The sequence below is a fragment of the Bubalus bubalis genome, chromosome 21 (genome assembly GCF_019923935.1).
Source record: "Bubalus bubalis isolate 160015118507 breed Murrah chromosome 21, NDDB_SH_1, whole genome shotgun sequence".
NCBI lineage: Eukaryota > Metazoa > Chordata > Mammalia > Artiodactyla > Bovidae > Bubalus > Bubalus bubalis.
The window spans coordinates 33,966,966-33,994,042 of NC_059177.1; the positions used below are offsets into that span (position 1 = coordinate 33,966,966).

The 27,077-nt window shown below is 38.8% G+C and overlaps 1 protein-coding gene across 3 annotated transcripts in view; it reads left to right on the forward strand.

Annotated features, from left to right (window-relative positions):
- The window catches only part of SUCLG2 (succinate-CoA ligase GDP-forming subunit beta), a 341,482-nt gene that overhangs the window by 175,898 nt on the left and 138,507 nt on the right, over positions 1-27,077 (forward strand). The window contains exon 10 of one of the 3 annotated variants that reach the window (XM_025273081.2): positions 3,585-3,743. The exons of the other annotated variants lie outside the window; for them this stretch is intronic. Within the exon in view, the coding sequence (XP_025128866.1) occupies positions 3,585-3,728 (144 nt within the window). The 3' untranslated portion in view covers positions 3,729-3,743. Of the gene's footprint in view, positions 1-3,584; positions 3,744-27,077 lie in introns of those variants that run through there. 3 annotated transcript variants of the gene reach the window in all.

Here is a 27,077-nt window from a genome sequence, read left to right on the forward strand (position 1 = left end):
TTTTCAGAAATGATATGAACTTTGTAAATCAGATTTGCTAAGTCAGAGTAAAGTATCATAGTAAATGCAATAGTAAAAAGCATAAAAAGCTTTATGGTACAAAACAAATTTTTATAACATCAAAAAAGAGAATTAGTATAATCCAAAACCACATTGGATACCTGTTCAGTGTTCTGTGCAATTACTACTTTCATGCACTGCTAATTTGAGTTTAGTTATCTCAGAATTAATGGTGAATTGTTCATTAATATTTGATACAGTCATTCTGAATTGCCTGGACTTAAAATAACCTAAAAAATCCTAGAGGTAGCCTAATGCCCTTTCCTGTTTACTCAGTTCAATATCTTCCTGATCTGCTTGCATGTGTGCTCAGTCATATCTGACTCTTTGTGACCCCATGGACTGTAATCTGCTAGGCTCCTCTGTCAAGGGAATTTTCCAGGCAAAAATACTGGAGTGGGTTGCCATTTCGTACTCCAAGGGATTTTTCTGACCCAGGGATCGAACCCACATTTCTTGCATCTCTTGTCTCCTGCATTGGCAGGTGAATTCTTTACCGCTGCACTTTACAATGAGTCTTTTTAGCTTCCTGATATCTTCATGTTATATACAATTTAATAAGATGAAAGGGAGTTAAGAATGAGACTTGGTAGAAGTAGGAAAATAAACTCACCTTTATCTTTTAGTGCTTTTTTGTGTGTGGGGGGGGGCAGGATTCCCTAATGAATTATTTTGCTTAAGAACTTCATGAGAATCCATTGATTTCTATTTGCATTCTCTGTAAAGGAATAAGACACCTCAGGCAAACTTCTAAAATAGGTGTTTTTTAAAATCTTTATCACCCTCATCAGATACCACATTGGTGATAATTTGTCCCAATTTCCCTTTTCTATATGATATTTACAGTTATAGTTCTCACCACTCAATAATCTCCTTTATTCATTCATTTCTCTTGTCTCATAAAATTACCTTGAAATATTCTTTTTTCCCCCTCCCACTTCTTACTGATTATTCAGTTAACTTTCCATTTGCTCATATTCTTTATAAATAGCTAAAAATACAGTCTCCTTGAGTTTTTTTTCAGTCCATAGTTTTGTTCAACTATTATTATATTTTCATTATTTCTAGCCACCCATCTCATGTGTAGAACATTAGTAAGTTCTCCAAAAATGTATTTTCAGAGCAAGTTCATATCGACAATTCATATTTGTTTCCATATGCATCATCTAGCCAAATGTTCTCTGTCTGAAAGAAGAACATAATAAATCAATGAGTTGTCTTTCTGAAATAATTCATTTCCTAAACTGGATGCTAATGTCGTGTGTTTGGCGAGACTTTAATCAGAAAGGGCTACCTGATAAGGACCATAATCTAGAACTAGACTTTGTCCTACAAGGTCAAGTAAATGATGGAAGGAAGGAACTCATTTCAGAGGGTGGGATGAGGCTTTATCCAGCTGCCAGATGCAGGAGAATAGTTGGTTTTACAGGGAGGATTGTGAGGGTGGGTAGCAGATCTTACCTGAAAGCAGCATGTTAGTAGAAGACAACAAGAGTACAAACATAGGGAGGCAATTCCTAAGTAATATTTAGGGTGTTCTATTAACAGGTAGCTATTTCCACAGTTCACAGGCCATAGTGCAGGGATCAGATGCCATTCATTCACAATACCTTTTAAATAGAAGCTTGGTTGTAGGGAGACTAGCCTACCAGGCACATAGCTAAGGCAAGAACTCAGCTAGAAGTACAAGTCAGAATGTCAACCATGAGGTTGGCAAAGGCTCATCCAACAGTAAGAATGACTTTATTGAAGAGGGAGATATCCCCAGCCTGTTGGAAGCAGGTCTTCAAAGATCCCTTCTGAAGTCAAGACTTGTTCCTAAGACCATAGAATGACTAAGCTGGACTGTTCAGAAAAGTCAGCCAAACAGGAATATACCGTGTCTACATTGGGTGTGGAGGAGAGAAGGGATTTTGTACTCTGATAATCTAGATGGAGATATCTTATGGTTTAAAGCAAGTATCCCACCAAAAGCAATTGACATTTCAGCAAAATTATTTCAGGTTAAAACAGAAAAAAAGGGAATATATTGTGTCTATGTGCCAGGCATTCCTCTGGGCACTAAAGATAAAGCAGTGATTGAAACAGAGTCTTACTCTCTTGGAGCTGCCATTTTAGAGGTGATAAATAGATTAGTGAGTGAATTCACAGCCCAATGAATGAATAGATCCATAATATAGAGCAAATACTTTATATATTATGTGATGATATTCAACTAATTTGAAAAATAAAATTGAAAGGGAGCCCTGAAAATGCCAGGAGGTTTTTTTTTTTTTTTTTTTTTTTAATAGATTGATAGGTTTGTCCAAGAAAGCCTCTAGATACATTTACCTTGGAGAACAAAATGCTGTAGCTGTTACATGAGTTGTGAGCTAGGTTTGTGATGATGTATTTGCCGCTAAAGAGGGAGGCTCTTCTGCATCTACATCCATTGGAGTTGCCCTCCTTTCCTTTGTCTTTACTCACTACTTCTTTGCCAAAGTGTTCTAATCAACATTTCTTGCTTTATTATGGATCTAAAACAAGATTTTGTTCACTTGAATAGTTTATGCTGCAACTTTAATAATTTGGGTGGCAACTCTCTTGCAATTAGAGGTCCTTTGTGAACATCGATTGATATTTTATCTACATGTCTAGGACCCTCTCCTGGGATGCTCTTTTTACCACCTTTGAGGTCTTATGAAACAGAGCACTTCGAACACATGTATTAGTTAGCATTCCCAATGGACAGCTGGCACAAATCCTAGTTAATTATTTTTCTTCCAGCTTATCTGTGAGTTCTTTCATTAATCGTTCTATGTAAGCATTCTGGACACATTCCTTTTTTCTCAATTAGAGCTCCAGTAGCATATTTTTTGAGCACACATTTAGGTGTCTGTTCAGAGGACTTAGGATCATAAACTGTGAACATAAAATCCATTTGGAGCTTTAACCCATGACTTTCTAGATTCACTTGCTCATTAATCCCAAGCAGTACATTTTGAGAGAAGAGAAGGAGACTTAAGTGACTTAGAATCTTCACTATGTCAGTGTGGTCCAAGAATATTGGCACTTGGGTAGTAGTTTGTCAGGGAAATGTCCAACTCATACTGTATTTAGATGATTTCAGATGTTTTTATGTGTTTTGTAATCTGTGATTAGTTGTTTTACTTTATAAATGGAGCTTCTTCATGAAGATGAATTTCCAGATAGCTAATCCAAATGCTCACAGTGTTAAGCATGTTCCAAACAAGAGATGTTTGATACTCAAATGAGGAGAGTAAAAGAAGCAAAGCTAAAAATACAAAAGCCAAGAAACATGAAAAGATGTTTTACTGAAAGAATAGATTCAGTCATTCCATTTTTTATCTCCAAGTATAGCATTAAAACACTACCTATTGAAAGGTGTATCAGTTTATCAAACAATGCATAATATCTTAGGAAGGATAACTGGACAGAAATTAGAGCCTCATCATCATAAAAAAAAAATCTATTATTCCTTTCCCATTATGTTTTCTCATGATTCTTTTTCTTGTTCCTTTAAGGATTCTTCTCCTGTTCCCTGTGGTCTTGGGAATACCATCAAATTCAGTGCCGCCTCTGATGCTCTGTGTCTCTGCTGGGATCCTCTGTTCCCCACTCCTGCCCATGGGGTATCCTTAACTAGGGTAGGCCACTTGCTTTACTGAATCCCTGAAAGCAGAGAAGTGATACCCCAGCACAGGCCCCTCAGTCTAATCAGCTTTCCTCCTAAAACTCATGGAAAAGGCCATCTGTCTCTGGGATCATGAATGAAAACAATGTGGCTGAGGAGGTGCCCTCCCACCTGGTAAAAGTCTGAGTAAGATTCAGGAGCAAACCTTCATGATGGAGACTCCCTCAGCCTTAGGACCTCATTCCTACATAGCCTGTTTTCTGTAACTCAGTGATTCTCAAAGTGGTTGACCCAGCAGATGTAGTGTCACCTAGAACCTTTTTAGAAATGCAAATTCTTGGTCCCATTCAAGCCTGTTGTATCAAAAACTCTGGGGTGGGGCCCAGTACTGTGTTTTAATAAGTCTTTCTGGTGATTTTCATGTTTCCCTAAATTTGAGAATGATGACTATTATGATTCTGCAGCTTCACTTTACTTCTTTGAGCTGCTCTCCCTTTCCTAGCTATGGGCCAAATCATTTTTCCCCCCTTTGAATTATATTTCATTTTATGACACTGACAACCAGCAAGTCTGCTTAATATACCATACCTTTAAAATTCTCACCAGACTTGAGAGCTTGTCCCAGAATTCTCTTGTGCCATATACTGGCCCTGGGCCCATATCTGTTAACACTTCTATTTAGTTCTTTCCCCATGCACTTTACACCCCCATGTATTTTAACTTTTTAGCCTCTTATTTTTATGTCAGAATCTCTGTGAAACTCAGAGAAATTTTATCAATCCTAAAGTGACTTTTCTATCCAAATGAGAATTAAGGATAATCTCCTAGTTGATAGGTAAAATTCATCAACTGGGATTGTAAATGCATTTTTCTGAAGATCAACTCCCTTGTGGAGAACTTTTATTTCTCTTCTCTCTGAGAGTAGAATACAGCAACAAGTTGTGTAATTTTCAAGTGACTTTCTATAAACTTTATGAAATCACCTAATCTTGAGCTCGGTCATTGAAGAAAATCTAATTCATTTTTGTCCCGATTAAGTTACCATCAGCTACTTCTTTTCACAAGAGATTTCCTTTCCTATTATTGTTCTCTGTGCCTTTAATCTCTCTTGGTACTTTTCTTCTTTTCTCTTGATTTGTAAGTGTTTTGTTGTGATTCAGTCTCCTGTCTATTCTTGTTACAAAATACAACCTTCATTTGCTATATGGGTTCCTAGTGCTCTTTGGGGAAAACGGAAATGGTCAGATCTTTCAGTATTTGACAAAAATTGTAATGTAGAGTGTTTCAAGATGGAGATGTTGAATCGAGTTTTATGTTTAGTCAAGAAAATGGATCCATGATGGTAAGTGACATGAAGAAGGTCTTTACTGAGTTTTCTTTTGGTTTACATGGGATATGAAAAAAATCACTTCAAACCACAATATAATGTTGCTTTATCTTGATGTCTCTTTGTGAAAACTCCTTTTACAAAAATTCTTTGATCAGAGAATAAGCATACAACTTTTCCATACCATTGGATAAACCATCTTTATGTCAACCATCTTTGGAGAATTGAAATTTACCTGCTTTTTTAAAAAAATTTGTATGTTCAATGTCATGGTGAAACCTTGTTGCTGATTCTTCCACCCATGAGGTTGTTACCATGAGTGCTTATGTTAGTGAGTGTTCATGTTTCTCTTAGAGAGTGGATTAGGCAAGAAATGGGGTAAGAAATGGCCTTCCTTAGACAAGAAATGGGCTTCCCTGGTGGTTCAGTTGCTAAAGAATCCATCTGCCATTCAGGAGACCGCCTGCAATGCGGTCTGCCATTCAGAATCCACCTACCATTCAGGAGACCTGGGTTGGATTCCTGGGTCAGAAAGATCCCCTGGAGAAAGAAATGGCAACCCACTCCAGTATTCTGGCCTGGGAAATCCCATGGACAGAGGAGGAACCTGGTAGTCCATGAGGTCGCAAAAGTCAGACATGACATAGTGACTAAACCACCACCATCAGGTCATGAGCTAAGTTTTATTCCTTTTTGTGATTCCCATATATCTCTAGCTCACTGCAACCACTACATGGTGGAGTCACAATCCATGTGCAGCTGAGGCTCTAAAGACAGTTCATAAGGCAAAAAATACAATCAATTAGCTTTGAAAGTCCTTTAAGTTACCCGTATATCTTAATATCTTTAAGCACTAGAGTCCCTGTAGTGTGGTGAGATGCCCATCCATTGAGCATTTGGGAGTGAGCAATGAATCTCAGTCCCTCCCATCTCCCTCAGGGACTCAGGTCCTTTGAATGAAATGGCAGTGGGGTCACCCACTAGATTTTACTCATGGATTTCAACTCTTTCTCACTTACTTATTCTATGCCCAAGCCTGTAAAGGCAGATTCATATAAATTAAATGTGTTTATGATGTGACTTTTTGGTGTATGAGATGAGATTAAACAAGCTAGGGAAGGTATGAAGAGAGCAGTGAAAAACAAGAGCCAAGAAGTTGTTTCAGGGTGTTCTTGTCAAGCATGTTAAACCCAACTAGAAGGGTCATCTGTGTGGTCATTAAGAGCTTATACTTGATCAGCAGACAGAGTTCAACTGAGATTCAGTTCTGTCAGTTCCCAGCTGTGTGACCTTGGGCAAATTGATTCACCTTTCTGTGCCTGCCATTTAATCCATAAAGTGGGGTTGATAATCTGTGGTACTAGAGGAAATAACACATGAAGTACTTTTAGCCTGGAACTTTCGGCAGTCATTCCATGAGGGCAGTGCCAGTGGTGGCTATCCTCAGGCAGTGGTTGCTCTGGTGGTCGTTAATATAATGGGGTAGTTGGCCCCTATTATGTAGATGAATTCCATCAGAATCGCTTGGAATGGAGATGGACTGAGGCTGCAGGAATTTTTAAGTTCTGCTCGTGAGTCCACAGTGCATACAATTTTAGAAAGAATGATGGAGAAGGCACTGTTGTGGGAATGTGAGCTAACTAGCAGATACAAGGGAGTTTGCGTGCATTTTCAGATTCAGGAATCATTCAGGAATGTTATAAGAAGTTGTTCTGGTCTTAGAAGCCTCTTTGAGTTAATCCCAAGAAAATGCCCTTGACTATTCCATAAGACTAAATTCAGAGCTAGAACCAGTTACCCTGGATTTTCTGAGCTTAGTATTATTTATAATAACCCCCCCAATAAAAATAGCCATGAGTTTCAGTTTTCTCTCTTTTTGCTTCCATTGCTAAAGCTTCCAAACATACTGGCTCATACCTCTGAAGTCATCAGGTTTGGTGAATAGTCTAGCTTGATGGCTACATTGCTTAGAAGAATGTTATGAGGCAAACCTGGTCCCTTATGTGAATGTGGACATGACTCTTGATATCTTAGAATCAACAAAACATTTAGGGTTAAAATTGGATTTATAAATTATGTATAAATAAATACACATAAATTGAATCCCATTGAACTCAAGTAAATGGGCAAAATGACCTTTGCACTGAGACAGAGGGAGAAAATGTATATTCAAGTTATATAGTTCTCAGGGAGATTTTTCTGTACCATAATCATTTAAGTTATCTTTCCAGACAGTATTTCTGTTTTTTAACTATGTGGACTTTCAAATGGAAAAAAAGCCTATTATAAAGGAGTAGATGAAGGCAGTGCATGTACACAGCATATCAGAGTCGGTGATGGACCTTCAATAAGGCTTCCTTTGTGGCTCAGTGGTAAAGAATCTGCCTACCAATGCAGAAGATGTAGATTCCATTCTTAGGTCAGGAAGATCCCCTGGAGAAGGAAATGGCAGCTCACTCCTGTATTCTTGCCTGGGAAATTGCATGGACATTGGAGCCTGGTGGGCTACAGTCCATGTGGTCCTGAAAGAGCTGGACACAAGAGATTAAACAACAACAAAACAGCAAACAGATGGAAGCAGTGCGTTGGCACAGCATATCAAAGTTGGTGATGGACTTGGAATAATTCATGCTTAGCAAATCACTTAATACAAAGATTTTGGACCAGAGGCCTGTCTTTTTATTACAGATTTATAATAGGACAAATTGCAGTGAGCTGGCAAGTTCCAGGACCTCCTTGGAATTGCTGGTTCCCACTGCTTTCTGTTGGTCATTCTCTTGAACTCTTCTCTGGGGGACAGTGCTCTCTGAATTGTGGCAGATTCACCTTTATCAGAACTTGCAAGTCCAAAGCTTCTGTGACATGGAAGAGAAACTCAAAAAATGTTCCACTGTTAAAAGGATGAAAAATAATTCAGTTTTGGTATTTACATATGAAAGATATTTTCATTGGTGAGTTCTTAATGTCTGAAATTAGCTATTGTTGGTATTATTTTTCTTCTTTCTCTTTGACTAATATACAATAGACTTAACTAAATTCTCATGTTCTGTCAGGGGTTCATTTCCAACCCGTGACTTTGGCGCTCAAGGTAGTAGTCTTGATGATGTTTTGTCCATTATGCATCCCATTTACTTCCATAGCACTAATACAAACAGCATGAGTGTTAGGACTTTAGTACTTGTGTTTTTATTCACTGCTTGGTGGCACACTTCCTCCTTTTCTAGCTCTCATCTTTTCAGACCTGGAAAGGAATAGTGTTTGGCACTGGATGTGCTTGCCTTGTTACTGTCAAGAGTGAGCAAGTCTGAGGACAGGGAAGGCAGAGCTCATTATGTGTGAGTTTTAAGGAACACAGAGCTCAAAAGAGATGAAGTTCCAATCCACAAGCCCCTATCTCTTACCCTTCCTAGGCCTGGGATAGGGCTTTCCTGAGGGAGAAATCTCACAAGTGGAAAAGGACCCAAGAACTGCGAATGACCTGGATGCTTGCATGAGGGCATCAAAACAAAGAAACAGACATACAGTAAAGGTAAATTAAAGGACACCTACATTAAGCCAGTAAAATCTTGTGTTTAAATTTAATTTTAAGAGAATCTTCTTTAAAAATCTGTTTTAAAACTTTCTATGCAACAGTATTTTAGAATTGGGTGAGACCTTCTAAATATGATAAAAGCAGTATCTTAAGGCGAGTTAAATTTGAGCAAATATAGGATGATTTGGCATGTTTTCCTGAAAGGGGGCCAAACCTGTTATAGTCACCCAGCAAATCAAGTCTTGCTTCATCTTTGTTAGCTTAGTTAGAAATCAATCTTAGTTAGGAATCATCTTAGTTTTAGAAATCAATAGAAAGAGACCAGTAAAACCACAGCAAATAAGCTGCCTGTTTGGGCTTTGTTTTGAGATATTGCAACACAACATTCCTGTCTTCAGTGTAGAGAAAATATAAATTCTAAGAATTTTAGTTTTCAACACTTCCCAAATCTCTCATAATTTCTTTGGTCCATGTAGTCTTAAAATGTTGCCATTTTCTGTCATTAAGGATGTCAGCAGTAGCCCCCTTTAGAGAAGAACATATAGGCCTGACAGTCACTATGGACTCTTGTTCCATTTACTTTGTAATTTGTTCCAATTACAAATGGTTATAACTAAACGCTGTTCACAACTTTAATGTGCTTAGCAAGTCCAGACTGGTCCCGCCGCTACTCAGAAATTTATTCTGTAGAAAACAGCCTTATGTCTTTTCCATACAAAATCTTTTTAAAATAAAGTTGGGTCAAAACTCAAAACTCACCCCCAAATAAAGTTTGCAATGTCTGTTCTTACACAGTTTGTACTTTGTAGTTAAGGTTCTTAATGAGCACCTGGGAACTTGGTGTAGAAGGCTTTTTCTTTTTGTAAACAATGTTTAAAACATATCTTTTTGGAGTCATAAATTAATTTACACATCACTAATATTTTTTAAAAAGCTTGAATTAAGTGTCTGAGAGATTTATTTCATTTTCTAAATAACTGTTCCATAGTTTAATCTGTGGTCAGTATGGAGTATTTGGAATACAGAAAAGCACACAAAATAAAATAAAATCACTCATGATATCTTAGCTCAGAGATAGCTATTATTTAAATTTGGCCTGTCTGCTTCCAGTGTTTTTTTTTTACTTCTTGTATAAATACATACATATTTTAAATTAAATTGGAATCATACTGCTTTTTCCACATAACAGTATACTGAAATCATTTTACCACATCATTAATTTTTTTCCTACCACAAGAATTTTAACATGTGTGTTATATTCCATTATGTGAATATATCCTTATATTTTTAGACCTTTCCCTGTTAAAACATTTAGCCAGTTTCCTATTTTTTGATGTCACCATAATGTGATCATCTTTTATAATTTTGTGGTATTATTTTGTGCATGGAATTGGAATTACAGTGTCCTTTTCTTCCCCTTCAGAGACATGGGACTATATTACATATATTTTTAAAATTAATTATTTATGTTTGTGCTGGGTCTTTGTTGCTGTGCTAGCTTTTCACTAATTGCAATAAGCAGGGGCTAACTCTATAGTTGTGATACGCAGGCTTCTTATTACGGTGGCTTCCCTTGTTGCTGAGCACAGGCTCCAGGGTGCACTGACTGGACTTCAGTAGTTCTGGCGCATGGGCTTAGTTGCTTCTGGCCATGTAGGATTTTTCTGGAACAGGGACCAAACCCATGTCTCCAACATTGGCAGGCGGATTCTTTACCCGTGAGCCACCAGAGAAGCCCCTAAATGTTTATTTTTTAAAAATTCTACACCTAAATATGAAATAATTTTATTTTTGTTGTCCCTCCTTAAAATGATAGTCTGAGAAGTTTGTTAATTGAGCTTGGTTGGCTTTCTTTGTTCACTGAATGAAGTATTTTACTAAATGATCCCACATGTTAAATGAAAACTGATTAACAAATAGATGCTTAGATATTAACAGATGTCTTCAGGAGGTCTGCCTATAATTAGAGGAAATAACTCTTACTCTGATAGTGACAGTTTGGTAAAAACAAATTATTATCAAGGGCATTTCATTGTAAGACAAGCCAATAAATATAATATGTATTAAAAGTCACATAAAAATCTAGTATATCTTGTAATAAATATGTGGCTATCCGATTTTAGATCTGATAGTAAATATATGATACTTTGTAGTTGCTATAGACTGCCTCCAGTAAGAAAAGAAACATAATCCTTTCTAAAAATAATTATTTTCTTAAACTATAATAGTAGAATATGAATATGGGCATTTTCTAGATTTTACCTTTTCCATATATTGAAGAGATGAATACTACTGAGTTCAAATTGCATCAAAGTCCAGGAAACAGCTTTTTTGCTATGTTCTTATTGGACTCATTTTATAAATTTTCATGGATGGACAAAGTAGGTAATTGAAATGAAACTCAGCTTGATTTTCTTCAGTGATACTATTAATTTACAATGTAACATTGAATTATTTTCACTTATTTTGTATATTTTAAACCAAGGCCCTCAGGCACTATAAAGACATGGAATTTCTTTTTTAATTGGTAGCATTATGATGATTTTGTAAGTATTCGTGTGTGTGTGTCTGTGTTTTTACTGTTTTCTTTAATCACATTATGGCCTCTGGAGGAACAAGTTTCTTACATGTACTTTTTCCTCCTAACTGCTGTAAGGAGGAAGAAAGCCATGAATCAGATTTGTTTCATTAACATACATTTTGTTTGTCAGTGTCTTGGTGGACGGAATCACAGTATCCAGTTAAAAGATTTGAGAGCCCAGACTTAGTATGGTCCCTTTTGAAGGTCCTGCCTGAGAATAACAAGAGGCCAAGATTCTCCCTCAAAGCTGTCTATATTAGCTTTCTATCTTGTCCTGTTCATCATCATCATTTCTACCCAGACCTCTTCTTCTGTATTCAGCCCCAGAAAAGGCAGGACCAGTATAGAGCAGACCATTTGCTGAGTAAATACCATATGGTCTCTGTCTCTCTGTCTGCCTTTCCTGTGACTGTGGAACAGTGAAGTTTCTGCCTTCAGTGGAGTAGTAACTTAAGAAACTTGTATTTAGTGCTTTGAAGTGGCATACAGGGGAGGAGAGAGACATTAGATAATGTTCTAATGTCATCGACCTAATCGGGATAAAGAAGCCCTCAACACAGTCATTTGTATGATTTGGAAGCTCTTACCGCAGTTAATAATAGAGGTCACATTGCCTTTCCTTACTTTGTTGGCATACTGTCCCATCATTGGCCTTTTGTGGCCACCTCATACTCAAGGCCAAGAGACTTCAGACTTCCCTGAGTGCTCTGGCCAAAAGTCATTTCTATACCATCCTAAAATAGCACACCGGCACTATGATTTTTAATAATTATTGCTAGAACAATTCTTATCTTAGAAAATACACAAAAGCAAACACGCAAAACAGATGAAGACCACCCAGATCCCAACACTGTTAGCATCATGTTGGATTTTCTTCAACTTTTCTTATTACAGTGATTCATGCTTCAGAGAGTAATGTCCAGACCTCCCTTTTTACACAACCCAACACCCTCCCAGTCTGTAGGCCTCTGTGTACCAAAGGAATGAAGTATTTCAGATCTGCAACAGCTGTGCTTGGGAAGAGCTCTTCATTCTTCAGCGTGTCAGGTAGGGATGGCTTTGGGCCTGTGTACAGATATCTCAAAGATAGTCATTAAAAATACTTGGGTGTTTTAGAGAAAATCATGTAAATGAAAATAGTAAATACAGTTATAGACTCAACAGAAGCAGAAAGCTGAGGCAGCAGCTCAAGTATAAGAAACTCATTATATCCACATCTTTAGTTAACTTGGGCCTGAGAAAACCACGTGAAATGTGAAAGAATTCATTGACGTTTCTTACTCAAAACTGTGCCATTCTTTTTGTTTTCTTTTCTTTATTGAATTTAGCCACATTCCACTCCCCAGATTATGTCAGATTTACATGTGGACTCTGTACTTAAACTTGTTGTGTCAGTGGTAGTTTGAATTGAGAAAGTTAATTCCCTGGACACCATACACAAATTTTTTTTTTTTTTAAACCGAGATGCTTCTGGACATCTTGAGCCCTATGTAAAGGCTGTTTTCACTTCAGGACACCCTGCATTTGGATCTCTTAAGATCTCATGTCCAGGTGGATTCCCCATTGACTCTCCTTGAGACCTGCTATGTGACGACAACAACCACAGATCTGTCATGTCTCTTGTTTGGCTCCCATTGCTCTCAGGATATAGTTCCCAGCACCCACTGTGACTTACAAGGCTCCATGTGACCCAGCTGTCCAGGCCAGCTCCTGCCCTTTTATCTATTTGGTTTAATTTGGTCACTGTCCTCCTCTCTCTTTCTGGAATGTATGAGCACATCTCCATCTTTGGAACTTTACCTGGGCTGTTCTTTGTGCCCCAAGCTCTTTCCCTTTCATGTTTTTCTTTCTTCTAGTCACTTCTTATGTCTCATCCTAAATGTTGTTATGCAGAAAGCTTTCCACAAACCCCTCAGACCTCGTTGAAGCCACGGGTATTACCGGTTATGATTTCTTAAATCATACTCTACTACTTTTCAGTTATGGAGTTGTGTTGGTGATTTGTATTCAGTTCTGTTACAGTTATCCACTGCTTCCTAACAAACCACCACCACCTCCCCCAGCACCCAGTGTAGTGGCTTTTTTTTTTTGTAGTGGCTTTAAATAGCAGCTTATTCTTATTTCTTCTGGTTCTGTGGGGTATCTGGGCTCAGCTGGGTGGTCTTGCTTGGATTATGTCATGAAGCTGCACACAGTGGTGGCTGGGGCTGGAGCCACATTAAGGTTCCTCAGGGCTGGAAGTTCTTAGTCGCTTTCTCACCTGTCTGGGACCTCACTGCTCCTTGATCCCTCTCTTTTCTTCCTGTCCACATCAGACCTCATCTCTCCATGTGGTCTGGCTTTTCATGGTGGTCTCAATATGATTTTATTGACAACTGGCTTCCAGGAGGCAGGAAATGGATGTTGCCAGGGCAGGACTAGTACTGTGTCAGTTCTGCCATATTATGTTAGTCTGAAAAGTCACAGGTCCTGTTCAGATTCAAGGAGGGTAGAGAAATAGACCCTGTTTCTTAATGTGGGAGTAGCAGAATCACATTATACATGGTGGGGGATGCCACTTCACCATTTTTGGAGACTGCCCAACCTCCACTGCTCAACTATGAAGTCAAAGTCCAGCTGCTGCTGCTACTAAGTCACTTCAGTCGTGTCTGACTCTGTGCAACCCCGTAGACAACAGCCCACCAGGCTGCGCCGTCCCTGGGATTCTCGAGGCAAGAACACTGGAGTGGCTTGCCATTTCCTTCTCCAATGCATGAAAGTGAAAAGTAAAAGTGAAGTCGCTCAGTTGTGTCTGACTCTTTGCGACTCCATGAACTGAAGCCTACCAGGCTCCTCCGTCCATAGGATTTTCCAGGCAAGAGTACAAAGTCTAGGTCTTACACTATATTGGCACTAGTAGGTGCTGAAAATATGTTTTTGAGCAAATAAATGAGTAATAACTCCAGAGAAAAGTCTTGGATAAATATGAGACCAGGAAACAAATCTCAGTAATTCAGATCTCTTGGCTCTTCCTGAGTTGAACTCCATTTTCAACCTACCCCATCCTCTATCTTTTAGAATTTGTCAACATTCAGCATGCTTTTATGTTATACATTTGCCCCTCGTGTAGGGGCAAATTAATAGAAACATTTCCACTTGGCTGAACAACTGCTTTCTAGTTATTTCCCCTCCCACTTGTTCCCCCCAGTGAGGTTTCTTGAGACTGTATATTCTTTAGGTGCTTAGCTCAATGTTAGATCACACAGTGGCAGGTAATAACCTGGGCCACTTACACATCTACCTGGATTGGAGTTCCATCTCTTCCTTCTTAGCTTTGTGACCTTGGTGAGTGACTAAACTCCTCTAAGACTCATTTTTTTCTTGTCAGTAAAGTGGGCTATATTTCTATATCAATAGAAACATTTCCACAGCACAGTTACAAATATTAAATTACATAATAAGACATGTAAAGCTCTTAGCACGTACCATTGTTGTTGTTTAGTTGTGTCCAATTCTTTATGACCCCATGGAATGTAGTCCACCAGGCTCCTCTGTCCATGGGATTTCCCAGGCAAGAATACTGGAGTGGGTCGCCATTTCCTTCTCCAAGGGATCTTCCCAACCAAGAGATTGAACCTGCATCTCTTGCACTGCAGGTGGATTCTTTATCACTGATCCACCTGGGAAGCCTGCACCTACCCTTAGTTATTGTGTATACCCAGAAACTGTTGGATGTCATGTTACACTGATGTACTAATCACTTAGCAGAGATTTGTTAGTAAATAAACATATTAGAAGTTTTGAATACTTCCTTTTAAGACATTCAAGGCAAAATTACAGTTTAGGTTTCAAGACATAATCCTTCTACTAAAACTCATTTTGAAAAAGCTGTCATTCTAGGCCTTGCCATTTGTTTGTTTGTTTTCATATTTTAAGAGGGCAGTAGGGCTGGATTTTTCCTCACTTCATTTGTCAAAGTTGTCCCCTCAAGAACTTACATAGGTATAATACACACTTTGGCTCAACCCTTTGCATTTGGTAAGAAAATTGTGAGAAACTGAAAAACTCCATATGCTTCTGTGCTTGTGATTAGAAAAAATGTAGCAGAGCTATTATTTTGATTTGCAAAATTTAAGAGATTCTGACTAGAATAGCAAAACTTAGATTTCAGCTGGGTAATTATGTAGGTAAGTGTATTTATACCATTGATGTCAAGATTTAAGAGAAAAAAAGTTTTGGACAACATTTGAAGTTCTACAGATGGCTTTGCAGGCCAGAGGTCATTAATTAGTAAGAAAGGTCCTCGTTTCTGAATTCATATCATTGTGGATGTTCCCTTTCTCTATTCTTAAAAACTTAAATATTCTTACTTTTCAAAATCCTGACTTGTATCTCAAGTTATAATAGGCTATATTTAATACATTTTCCCTCAAGGAAAGGTATTTAAGGATTTACATTAGAAAGGAGACTTTCTGCTGCCTGCCTTTTATAAGCAATGAAGCATGTTACAATATGTTTCTTTATCTTGGATGTTCCACCAGGTAATATTTTATACCTGATCATCTATAAGTTTCTTGATTGTAATCAATCCATTCTGTCATTATCATACTTCCTTGTACTATGACTCAGCCACCACTATTCCCCAAAACCTTAGCATTGCTTCGAGGAGATCATGCTGTCTAATCTTAACAGAAAAACAGGAGAACAAGGCACAGGTTTTGCCACACAGAAATCGATAGCTGCAAACTTCAGAGCCATTTCATCCTGCCAGATGCCATCTTGATAGCACCACTGCTTTTCCACGTTAGTAATAGCAGAACATCAGATTAAGATTCCCTCACAAGAGAGTGATATAAACTGAGAAGTTAATTTTTATTACCTAAAACCTATAAAGTCAGTTGGATATATAGAGGCAGTCAGCCACATTCAAGTCAATGTTTTAGAAATTCTTTTGGGTTACCTGTTAAGTTAATGTTAATTTATTAAATCCATATTTTAAAAAATAGATGTGAAACACTGACCAGTTTTAAATTCATTTGTTAAATCAGAGTACTTAAGCAGGGATATAGTTTTAAGGGTTGTGTGTTTATTAAATGTACTGGTTCCTGAGAAATGCACTGGGATTTTTTGAGGTTGAGTCCTGATTCTACTCTGACTGTAATTATCTGTATATTATTAGGTCTTTGTTTCTCAAACTTGAGTATATCCCAGAACCACCTCAAGGGCTTGGTAAAATACAGAATGTGGGTTCCATTTTAGATCATCTTTAGTGGTCAGTGCTAAGAAGACAATAAAACAGTATGAGATATTGCTGAACTTGTAGATCAGGGTCCCAGATACCACCAAACCAGGATTCATATGCAAGGCTTTTGTTTGGGGAAGTTCTTAACGGTGGAAAATGAAGAAGAGGCCAGGAGAGGCTGGAAGGGCCACCAGACTGTGATGGAGATCTGACTGTGAGTGAGGTAGAAGGGGAAGGAGGAGTGGGAGAAGTGTCCTGTGCTGACAGGCAGAGTGAGGAACACTTGGCAAGGCTGTAGGGATGTCCTGGAGTCAAAGTCACATGATAGTGAAGTCCCCCTTCTCCCAGGGATGAGTCAGGCCTTGTGTCCCTCCAGGCCCCCGTTGTTGGCTGGGAGCAGGGAAGCATGGCTCTCAAGTTGCAGATCCAGGGTACATTCTCATGGCCTCACCAGCCAGTAAGCAGTTATTTGAGATGGAGTGACCATAGGGGGTTTCTCCCTGAGACATGTGTGGTGAGACCTGAATGACGCCAAGGAACCTGTGTTGACCTGGGGCTTAAGGAAAGAGCCGGGGTAGCAAATGTGGAGGCTGAAAGACAAAAAACACCTCTGGACACTTCAAAACAGGGCAAGTGAGGAGAACTGAGTGGAAAGTGAGAGTCTGCGGCCAGTTCAGGAATTGCTTGTAGGCCCAAGTGGAAAGTTTAAATTTTATTCTAAATAAGATAGGAATCCTCTCCAAGTCTTTAAGCACCAAAATGATGACATCAGAGAAAGAGATAGAGGTGTGTGTCATGGAAAGGTAGAGAGAGCAGAAATCAGTTAGGACTTTAGTTAGCATTAATCTAGGCAACCCCAAACTATCTTTTGAGTAGTGTTTCCTTATTGAAAATTATACCTTTGAATTACCCCTTTTTTCCTCCATGTCTTTAAGGATCCTGAAAATATAGTGAGTAGTCTGCTGATATTTAGGGAAACAGTTGCAGGTCCCTGTTTTCTCCTCACCTGTCTTCCATAATGTATTTCAAGCTGTCTTTTTGTCCACCTGCAGTTCCAAAGAATGTTCAAATTACTGTACAATTGCACTCATCTCACATGCTAGCAAATTAATGCTCAAAATCCTCCGAGCCAGGCTTCAACAGTACGTGAACCATGAACTTGCAGATGTTCAAGCTGGATTTAGAAAAGGCAGAGGAACCAGAGATCAAACTGCCAACATCTGTTGGATCATCAATAAAGCAAGAGTTCTAGAAAAGCATCTACTTCTGCTTTATTGACTATGCCAAAGCCTTTGACTGTGTGGATCACAGCGAACTGTGGAAAATTCTGAAAGAGATGGGAATACCAGACCACCTGACCTGCCTCCTGAGAAATCTATATGCAGGTCAAGAAGCAACAGTTAGAACTGGATGTGGAACAACAGACTGGTTCCAAATCGGGAGAGCAGTATGTTAAGGCTGTATATTGTCACCCTGCTTATTTAACTTACATGCACAGTACATCATGCAAAATGCCAGGCTGGAGAAGCACAAGCTGAAATCAGGATTGCTGGGAGAAATATCAATAACGTCAGATATGCAGATGACACCACCCTTATGGCAGAAAAGCAAAGAAGAACTAAAGAGCCTCTTGATGACAGTGAAAGAGGAGAGTGAAAAGTTGGCTTAAAACTCAACAGTTTAGAAACATTCAGAAAACTAAGATCATGGCATGCGGTCTGTCACTTCATGGCAAACAGATGGGGAAACAATGGAAATAGTGACAGACGTTATTTTTTGGGGGCTCCAAAATCTCTGCATATGGTGACTGCAGCCATGAAATTAAAAGACACTTGCTTCTTGGGAGAAAAGCTATGACAACCTAGATGGCATATTAAAAAACAGAGACATTACTTTGCCAACAAAGTTCCATCTAGTTAAAGCTTGGTTTTTCCAGTAGTCATGTATGGATGTGAGAGTTGGCCTATAAAGAAAGCTGAGCGCTGAAGAATTGATGCTTTTGAACTGGTGTTGGGGAAGACCGTTGAGAGTGCCTTGAAATGCAAGGAGATCCAATCAGTCCATCCTAAAGGAAATCAGTCCTGAATATTCATTGAAAGGACTGATGCTGAAGCTGAAGCTTCAATACTTTGGCCACCTGATGCGAAGAACCGACTCATTAGAAAAGACCCCGATGCTGTGAAAGGTTGAAGGCGGGAAGAAAAGGGGACGACCGAGGATGAGATGGTTGGATGGCATCACCAACTCGATGGACATGAGTTTGTGTAAGCTGTGGGAGTTGGTGATGGACAGGGCAGTGTGGCGTGCTGCAGTCCATGGTGTCACAAAGAGTCAGACACGACTGAGTGACTGAACTAACAGACTTCCAGCTCATCCCAGTGGCTCTCACTTCTCATGTAATCTCTTTCCCTACTCTGTGCTCCTTTGGTTTTTGACACTAGGTGATAACATGTTGCCTCATGTTTTTTTCCCACAAACATTGACCATCACATTCAAACCAGCTGAGATACTGATCCACCCATCTCATTTATCTTTCTGTGTATGGTCTGAGAAATTACCTGCAGTACCATTCCCAAGGGTAAAATTGAAGCAGGGCATTGGTTAATATATGGAGGCAACTTTTAGAAGAAAACAAATGAGTGGAATTTGGCTAAATTTGATTACTATTAAATATTAATCAAATATTTGATTTGATTGAAATGTGTGTTTTGTTTTGGAGGTGAGTGGTGGTGTCTAGACTCCTGTTCCACCCCTGGGCACTTTGGTCTGCTTGGACCTAACGAAGTCTTTTGACATTGACTTTTCTTTCCTTCTCATTGTGTTTTGAGCAGCCACCATGAGCACGGAGTAAATCCTAGGCACAATGCTTGCAATTTGGAAACATACCTCTGTGAATGGGGATATCCCCATTTCTGAGGGGTGCCGGCTGGGAAAGCGCTGTTCCCTAGAAGGGTGTGTGCTCACAGGCTTGTAAAATTTCACTTCTTGAGGACTTCTCACCTTTTTTCAGTTGTGAATTTTTCTGTTCTTTAAGCAGGTGGAGAGCTCTTGCAGACCAGGAGTAGTTGGTGCTTAGGCTTTAAGTAAAGTGCTGATTGCCCTGTCAATCAGAGCACTGACGAACTAGGGACTTCCAAGATTGATTCTTGACAGAATAATTAGAAAAGTGTCAGTAACTATTTGAGCACTCTGTAAAGGAATGGGCCCAGGCGAGGTCTCTGCCGTCCACATCCGGAGGTTAAATGTTCAGGAAGACAAAACACAGTGTGTCATGGGAGAAAATTGCCTCCAGTGTGCAGGATAGGATGGCCCTGTAACTACGGAACAACAATGCCCAGTTGACTGGTTGTCTGCAGATGTGTTTCCCTGGCCTTCTTCCAACACTGCTGCTGTTTCAATACCTGCTTGAGGTTATTTCTTTCTCTGTCCATTGTTTGCCTTGGAGTGAAGTGCAGACAGCTGGCAAGGCAGTTTTCTCCTTGACCTTTTTGTCCAGATGACCCTTTCCCCTCAGTTCAAGAGGGCTGGCCCTTGCATAACCACAGAATCCCAAAACTGGGTTTTGTTTTGTTTTTTTCCCCCAGACAGTCCCAGGGACTTGATCAGGGCAGTGTTTTCAAGACTTACACTGTTTCAAGTCTAGGGGGACATGAACATGTACTCAGAGGACAAGAAAAGAGTGGCCTCATGGACCAAACTAATTGCCTTAAGAAAAGGTAAAAAAAAAATTAGTTTATGTTTTCTCCTTTATAGGAAAATACAGGTTAGGGAACTTAAGCATTTATAACAAAATACATGGAGATAAAGAAAAATACCTCCTGTTTTTTTATCCTTTGTCATAGTTTCCTTTTTAAAAAAATAAATTTTGGAAAGAAAGTAATTCACTGTGCACGTCTGCATGTTTATACAGATATTTTTAACACTTCCCAGATTCCAGAGTTTATTGGAACAGATCTGAGAAATGCTGACGTCAGCCATCATTACCCTGTCTTCCTTTAATAATCACAGCAGCAGTAGTGATAACAATGAAGAATTAACATTTCTTGGAGTACTTTGTGTTTGAGGCAAAGTGCAAAATGCTTTCTCTGTGTTGAAATATCTCTGTTTTAAAAATCAGAAAAATTTCAGTGGTGTTTAGTTGCTTTGTTAAGTAGACAATTTAAGGGGGAGGGGGCATTGTCATTTCTTCATCTCCTAGTTGACTTTACTGAAAGCAATAAAAGGCAGAAGCCACAGCAGCATGCCCTCTAGTTCACCTCTTAGGGCTGGCTTTTTGTCACTGCTCACAAATCTGAGTTGATCCTCATTTTCTGCAGACAGAATTCTAAACTCTTGAGACAGATTCAGAAGCTTATGTCATCAGGCAGAGACCCTTACCTTCCATTGCTACATATTCTACCATCTGTTCTAAGTACCCTTGACTAAGAAGGTCCTCCCTACTTTTCCTGCTTCAGTTAGCACTACTGCCTTGCAAATCTTCCCACGTTGAGTGAACTGGAGGGCATTTAACATATCATTGGACCTCATAGAGGTCATGTTCCCCCCCAGCCCTTCCTGGCCCATGGCACACTTGGCAACATCTGGAGTCATTGTCCCAATGTTTTGGGGTAGTTGTGCTACTGGCATCTAGTGAGAAGAGGCCAGGAGTGCTTCTAAACATCCTGCAATAGTCCTGCACAGATTTATACAGCCCAAGTGACAATAGTAATCAGGTTGAGAAAACTTAAACTAGATGTAAGGTCCTCTCGTTTGATTTATCACCATGTTCTCAGCATTTGATGCATAGTATGTGATTAAAAGCATCTTGAAATTAATATACTTACTCCTTCCTTCCCAGAACACCAATTTCCTTTACACTTCTTCTGTTATAGTTATATAGAAATCTAATTACATTTTATGTTTTTACTTGCCAGAATACCAGAGTCACTTAAACATATAATCTACGCTTAAGATTTCAAGCAGACTTATGGAGTTGGCAAAAGAAAATGAGAATGAATTGGCTTCAGTGCATTGCGAATGTTCAAACCCTGAGTTTTGTTTGGGGTGTTAAATTTGTGTACAGCATGGTAATTTGTTAATAGTCACATTTCAGTTTTCTCTATCTTGCTCCGTGAAAGAGAAACATATAAATGCATTTTCTTAAGAGCACAGTAAAAGAAAGGGTGATCTCTCTGTTATAGAAATTTCCAGGCATGCACACACATGGGATGTCTTACAGAAGAAAGGTTAAGACTCATGAATGTGCTGGGTCACTGAATATACAGGAACCTTGGGCAGAGTGGACTTGAGTCCTGGCCCCCTGGCTTAGAAACTTGAGGCAAATTACTAATTTGTCTCTCTCCATGTTCCTGTCCCCATCTGTAAATCTTGATCAGAAAACTCCCAGAGAGTGCACACCAAAACGTTCACGTTGGTAATAGTATCTTTGATTGGTGCTTTGTGGGAGTGAGTTTTACTTCTTTTCGGCATTGTACTGATTTTTCCTTCTCAGTGGACATGTATTGTTTTGACAATCAAGTTGGAATTACTATTAATACATAGTCAGGATGAGAAACCAGATTTCCTAACTCCATCTCTGGGCCCATTAGGAGTCAGTGAGTAAAAAAATAATTTTTTACAAATAAAATTCTACCATTAGTTTGAAATTATAGTAAATTATAATTGTTGTAAGTCGAAGCACTCTTAATTATTTGAACCTTAGTTTTGTCAACTATAAAATGAGAGTATTAACGACCTTATCAAGATAATGGATAGCACCAGCATGATCAGGAGGGCACTGGTTGCATTATAGCTCTGTCTCTTCCGAATGATGCATAACCTTAGAAAAGTCACTTCCCAACTCTGAAGTCAGTGTCTTCTCTGTAAAATGGAGTTATTCAAATCCTTGCAAAGTTTTTATGAAAATTGGTTAAAATAAGGTATTGCATCAGTTAACATAAAACATGATGTTCAACAATTTGTATATACTACACTACTTTCTGATATTAGAAATAATTATTAATATTATTGTCATTTTTATTGTTACTATAATGCATTATGTGAACCAAATTATAACTTTTACTTGGAATTTTTTTTTAGATTTAATTTATTATTAGCACTCATTATTTTTAGCTGTATGTCTGTCATTGGAAATTATAAGACCTCAATCAGGAATAATTTACTCTCAAGACATTTATTGGTATAAGGCAGAGACTCTTTGTTCTGGGATATCAAGTTTCAGTTCATTAGTTCTTCTTTAGTAGCAGCATCTTAACAGAATGTCAGTTAATTCTGTGAATGTTTTTTAGCCTCTCTTTTAGCTAGGTAGAATTATGTGATTGCTTTCTGGCCATTGAGATATAAACCAAAATGTAGTGTGGGACTTCTGTCAAGGCTGTTTTTAATAAGCTGAAACAGTTGGAAAAGAAGCCCTTTTGCTTTTTTCCTGTTCTTCCCTGCTGCTTGGAATGACTTGGTTATGGCTGGAGCTCTAGCAGTACTCTTGGACTAAGAAATAAACTTAGTATGGTAGTTCTGCATGGTGATGGTGAAAGATCAACAGGGTCGGAGTGTCTGATGGGCTTCCTTGATAGCTCAGTTGGTAAGGAATCCGCCTGCAATGCAGGAGACCCCGGTTTGATCCCTGGGTTGGGAAGATCCCCTGGAGAAGGGAAAGGCTACCCACTCCAGTATTCTGGCCTATAGAATTTCATGGACAGTATAGTCCATGGGGTCGCAAAGAGTTGGACATGACTGAGTGACTTTCACTCACTCACTCAGGTCTCTGATTGACTTCAGGTAGTGTCAAACCAGTCCTGGCCTACCCACCACCAGTCTTCTTTTATATAAAAGAATAAATACTTACATGTTTTAAGTTCATGTATTTCTTTGTTCTTGACTATCCAGTTTTGCTGCTGAGCTCTTTGGCATAGTTCCTCTTATTTATCATGGAATACTTCCAGTGTTTTTGATCTTCCCTGGTAAATTTCTCTTCTAGTATAAAGCAGTTAGATAAGTTAACTCCAGTTTAAACTGGACCTTTGAGCAAATCAACAAACAAAAACTTCCATAGGAAGTGCAAAGACAAATGTACGCTGTTCCTTGACATGCATTTTAGGCTTATTTGGAAGATGAAATAGTTTTTAGAGAAAGCAGTGCTTGGCTTGAAAGTCTGCTGCCTGCATTCTGTGTGTATGTGGTGTCCCCAGTCCAGTTGTTCATCTGGTAGTTGATGCTACTTCAGTGCCAGTGGAAATGCGTGACATGTGATCTGGTGTTCTAAAGGTGGTACCAGTATTTCTGTAAAGCTGTTACAATGTTTTCCTTCAGATAGATGGTTGTAGCATGAATCTGGTGAGTTTTTTGTATACATTAACTACAGAAAGGCCATGGAGAATACGTTTTTATTCCAGAAAACAAAGAACATTTAGTGTTTGTTCTCTCTTCTTAAATGTACTTTGTCAAACAGGGCATGCTAGTTTAAATAGTAGAAGAAGAGAAAGCTGTCCAAATGTGGTAAGTAATTCATATTAAAACACACATGCACACACCACAGCTGCCCTTTGAATGGTTCACTGGCCACCAAGATCAGGTGCCTGCTGAATTAAGAGCATTTGGATAATTGACCTTCCATGTGAATAAATTAGAATAGATTAGAGTTGATTGACCACATAACAATTTAAGTCATAAAAAAGTCCCTTTCTCCTTCTCAGCTACTTTGTTCTGTTGAATCTCAAAGGTGATTAACTGTGTGGTTTTTTTTTCGTTGTTGTTGGAAGACTTTCCTTATCACAAATTAGCAAACTAGAAAGGAATGGTAATACGTCGATATGCCATTTCTATTTTAATTAAAGGCCACAAAGGACTTTATGACAGACCAAGTTGTTTAAAGACATTCTAGAAGGGCAGTGTGGTTAGGGTGTTTTCATTTGCATTGAACCTTCCCTTCCAGCCTGGTGGGGTTGTCACTATGATTCCGATCACTGGGGCAATTAAGCTCTGATGTTCTGGGGGTTCTTTTTACCCTTCTGACCTTTGCTCAATCGAGGCCACATGTTTGTGCATGGGATGTGCTGTGATGAAGACTGTGCTATATAAACAACAAATAATTATTACTTTAAACAGTCGTGAAATTATAGAGCTGGCAAGGAGCTTAGACAACCATGGGTTCACTTGCTTTTCTTTATAGATGAGAGGCGACACAGGCCAGTAAGAGGAGATGTTCAGTCCTCAGATCAGGAAGAAAGGTACTGGATGTAGCATAATGTACAGAATCATTCTTATTATACACAAAGCCTTAGCCCTAGCTCCTGGATATACTGGTGTGTGGTTGTATTCAAATTGGATAAACCTTCCTAAAGAAAGGATATTTTTAGTACCTAATTTTAGGGTTTTTGTGAGATTGAAATGAGACAGATGTCTATATAGTAAGTACTATTTTGGTTGTTAACTGCTGTGTAGCAGACCATTCCAAAATTTAGTGGCTTAAAACATTAATCGTTTTGTTTTCTCATAATTCAGCAATCTGGGTTGGGATCAGGTGGCCACTTCTGCTCTTCTCGCTGTTCACTCTCTTGGCTGCATTCAGCTTGCAGGTTGGCTGGTGTTGGGGCTCAGCTGTGATGCGAGGGCCGTTGGGCTCTTTGCTCATCCCCATGTTGTTTGAGGCCTCTACTTCTCCACATGATCTCTCCACACAGTCCCTTCTTATGGCCTTCCCAGCACAGTAACCACACTTATTGCATGGCACCTCAGGGTCTCTACCTGAGACTGCCAGGCGTTTTTCAGACATAGGCCTAGAACTAGTGGAGCATCTTTTTTTGTCACACTTCTAGCAGTTAAGGCAAGTCACAGGCTCAGCCAAGATTCATGAGGAAAGCATTATAGATCATATATTAATTAGCATTGACATGGCTCAGAGTAGCACACCAGCACAGCGGATCATGACAAGGACCCACCTCTGAGCCTGGTGCATGCCAAAGACACAATAAATGTTAGCTGCTCTCTTTCACTGTAGTTGTAGTACTGAGAGTTGTCTTTATTGTTTGTTGTTACTGTTGTAAGTAGCTATAGGTGGAAAACAGTTCAGATAGAAGTTTTGAAAAATGGAAAAAAATCTTATTTCTAACATCTTTTAGTATCCAGAGTTTTCCTGGGGTTCTACTGTGAAACTACAGATGGAAACATACTATTTGCAGTAGGCATAGAATAAATTTCCTAACTCAGTAATTCTCCAATAAATTCCTCAGTTCTCTAATTTAAGCAGATGTGAGTTGTGGCTAGAGAGTCTGCATTTCTGATCAGTGTGACACTCAGGATTATACAATTAAAGTTGTTCAAGTTAGAAAGTTAATTTCTGTAATTTCTTCTCATCTGTAAAGTATTTTATAGTTCATATATATATCACTTTACAGCATTACATATTTTGGAGCAGCAGGAAATTAAAAATCTTCTCTTTTCCTCCAGTGTGATCCTTCACCTTTTTTCAGATCATTTTTCCTGCTGTTGATGTAGAGAGCCATACTTGGAGAAGCAAGGCTCTAGTTGGGGACTCAGAGATCCTGGCCTTTACTGTTATTGTTGTCCAGTCTCTAAGTCATGTACAGCTCTTTGCAGTTCCATAGACTACAGCATGCCAGGCTTCCCTGTCCTTCACCCTCTTCTGGAATTTGCTCTAACTTAAGTCCATTGATTCCATCCAACCATCTTATCCCCTGTTGCTCCTTTCTCTTCCTGCCCTCAATCTTTCCCCTTTCTTTTCCAATGAGTTGGCTCTTTGCATCAGGTGACCAAAATATTGGAGCTTCAGCATCAGTCCTTCCAGTGAATATTCAGGAGAAGGGAATAGCAAACCACTCTAGTATTCTTGCCTCAAGAATCCCTTGAATAGTTTAAAAAGGCCTTTACTATTAGCAGCATTTAAAAATGAGTCTCTTTAGGAGGCTCCATTCTTTCATTAAGAGCAAGTTACTATTTCATTTCATAGAAGCTATTTGGGGAATATTTGGATTTGATGAGCCTTCTGTGTCTAATGTTTATACTACATTATTATATAAATGCTTGAATGCTTTCTTTTTTGCGAAGCTCTTTGTCTTAATTTAAAAATTATTCATACACAGTTTAAAATTATTAAAGCTTGCATAAGGGTATAAAGAAGAAAGGAAAATAAATTGATAAACTGGAGTCATACATGTTAGTATTAATATTTTGGTGTGTATTATCCCAGACTTTTCATTTTAATATTCCTTCCCTCCCCTAACACTTGTTCCTGTCTAGCAAATATGTGAATTTACTTTTAAATATTCACAATTGAAAGTCTTCAAGAAACTTTCAAGTTTAGTCATTTTGCTTGAGAGAGATAATCTGTTTTTGCTAATACATTTTAAATTTCACATTATTTATAATTTCTCCTTAGAAGCTTGAAATTAAGTTTTCTTTCCTTACTGATTTTGATTCTTTGCTGTCTGGCTTACATTGATTTCACCTCTCTATGTTTCTAGTGAAGCCTGAGATTATTACACTCTAGTTGAGGTGAGTGTGTTTTTTCCTTTGCCCTCATCTACCATGGATAACGTAACAGCTCTTTCTATTCCTGTTATCAGCTACACCTTCCCCTGCTGTCTACATTCAATCCAGTGTTCCAGAAAACCTTTGAATGAGAGTTTATACTGGGACTGAGCAAACATCTTGCTTAGTAACATAGGAGGAGCATTGGTTTCCTCCACAGAGGATCCTATTTTCCTT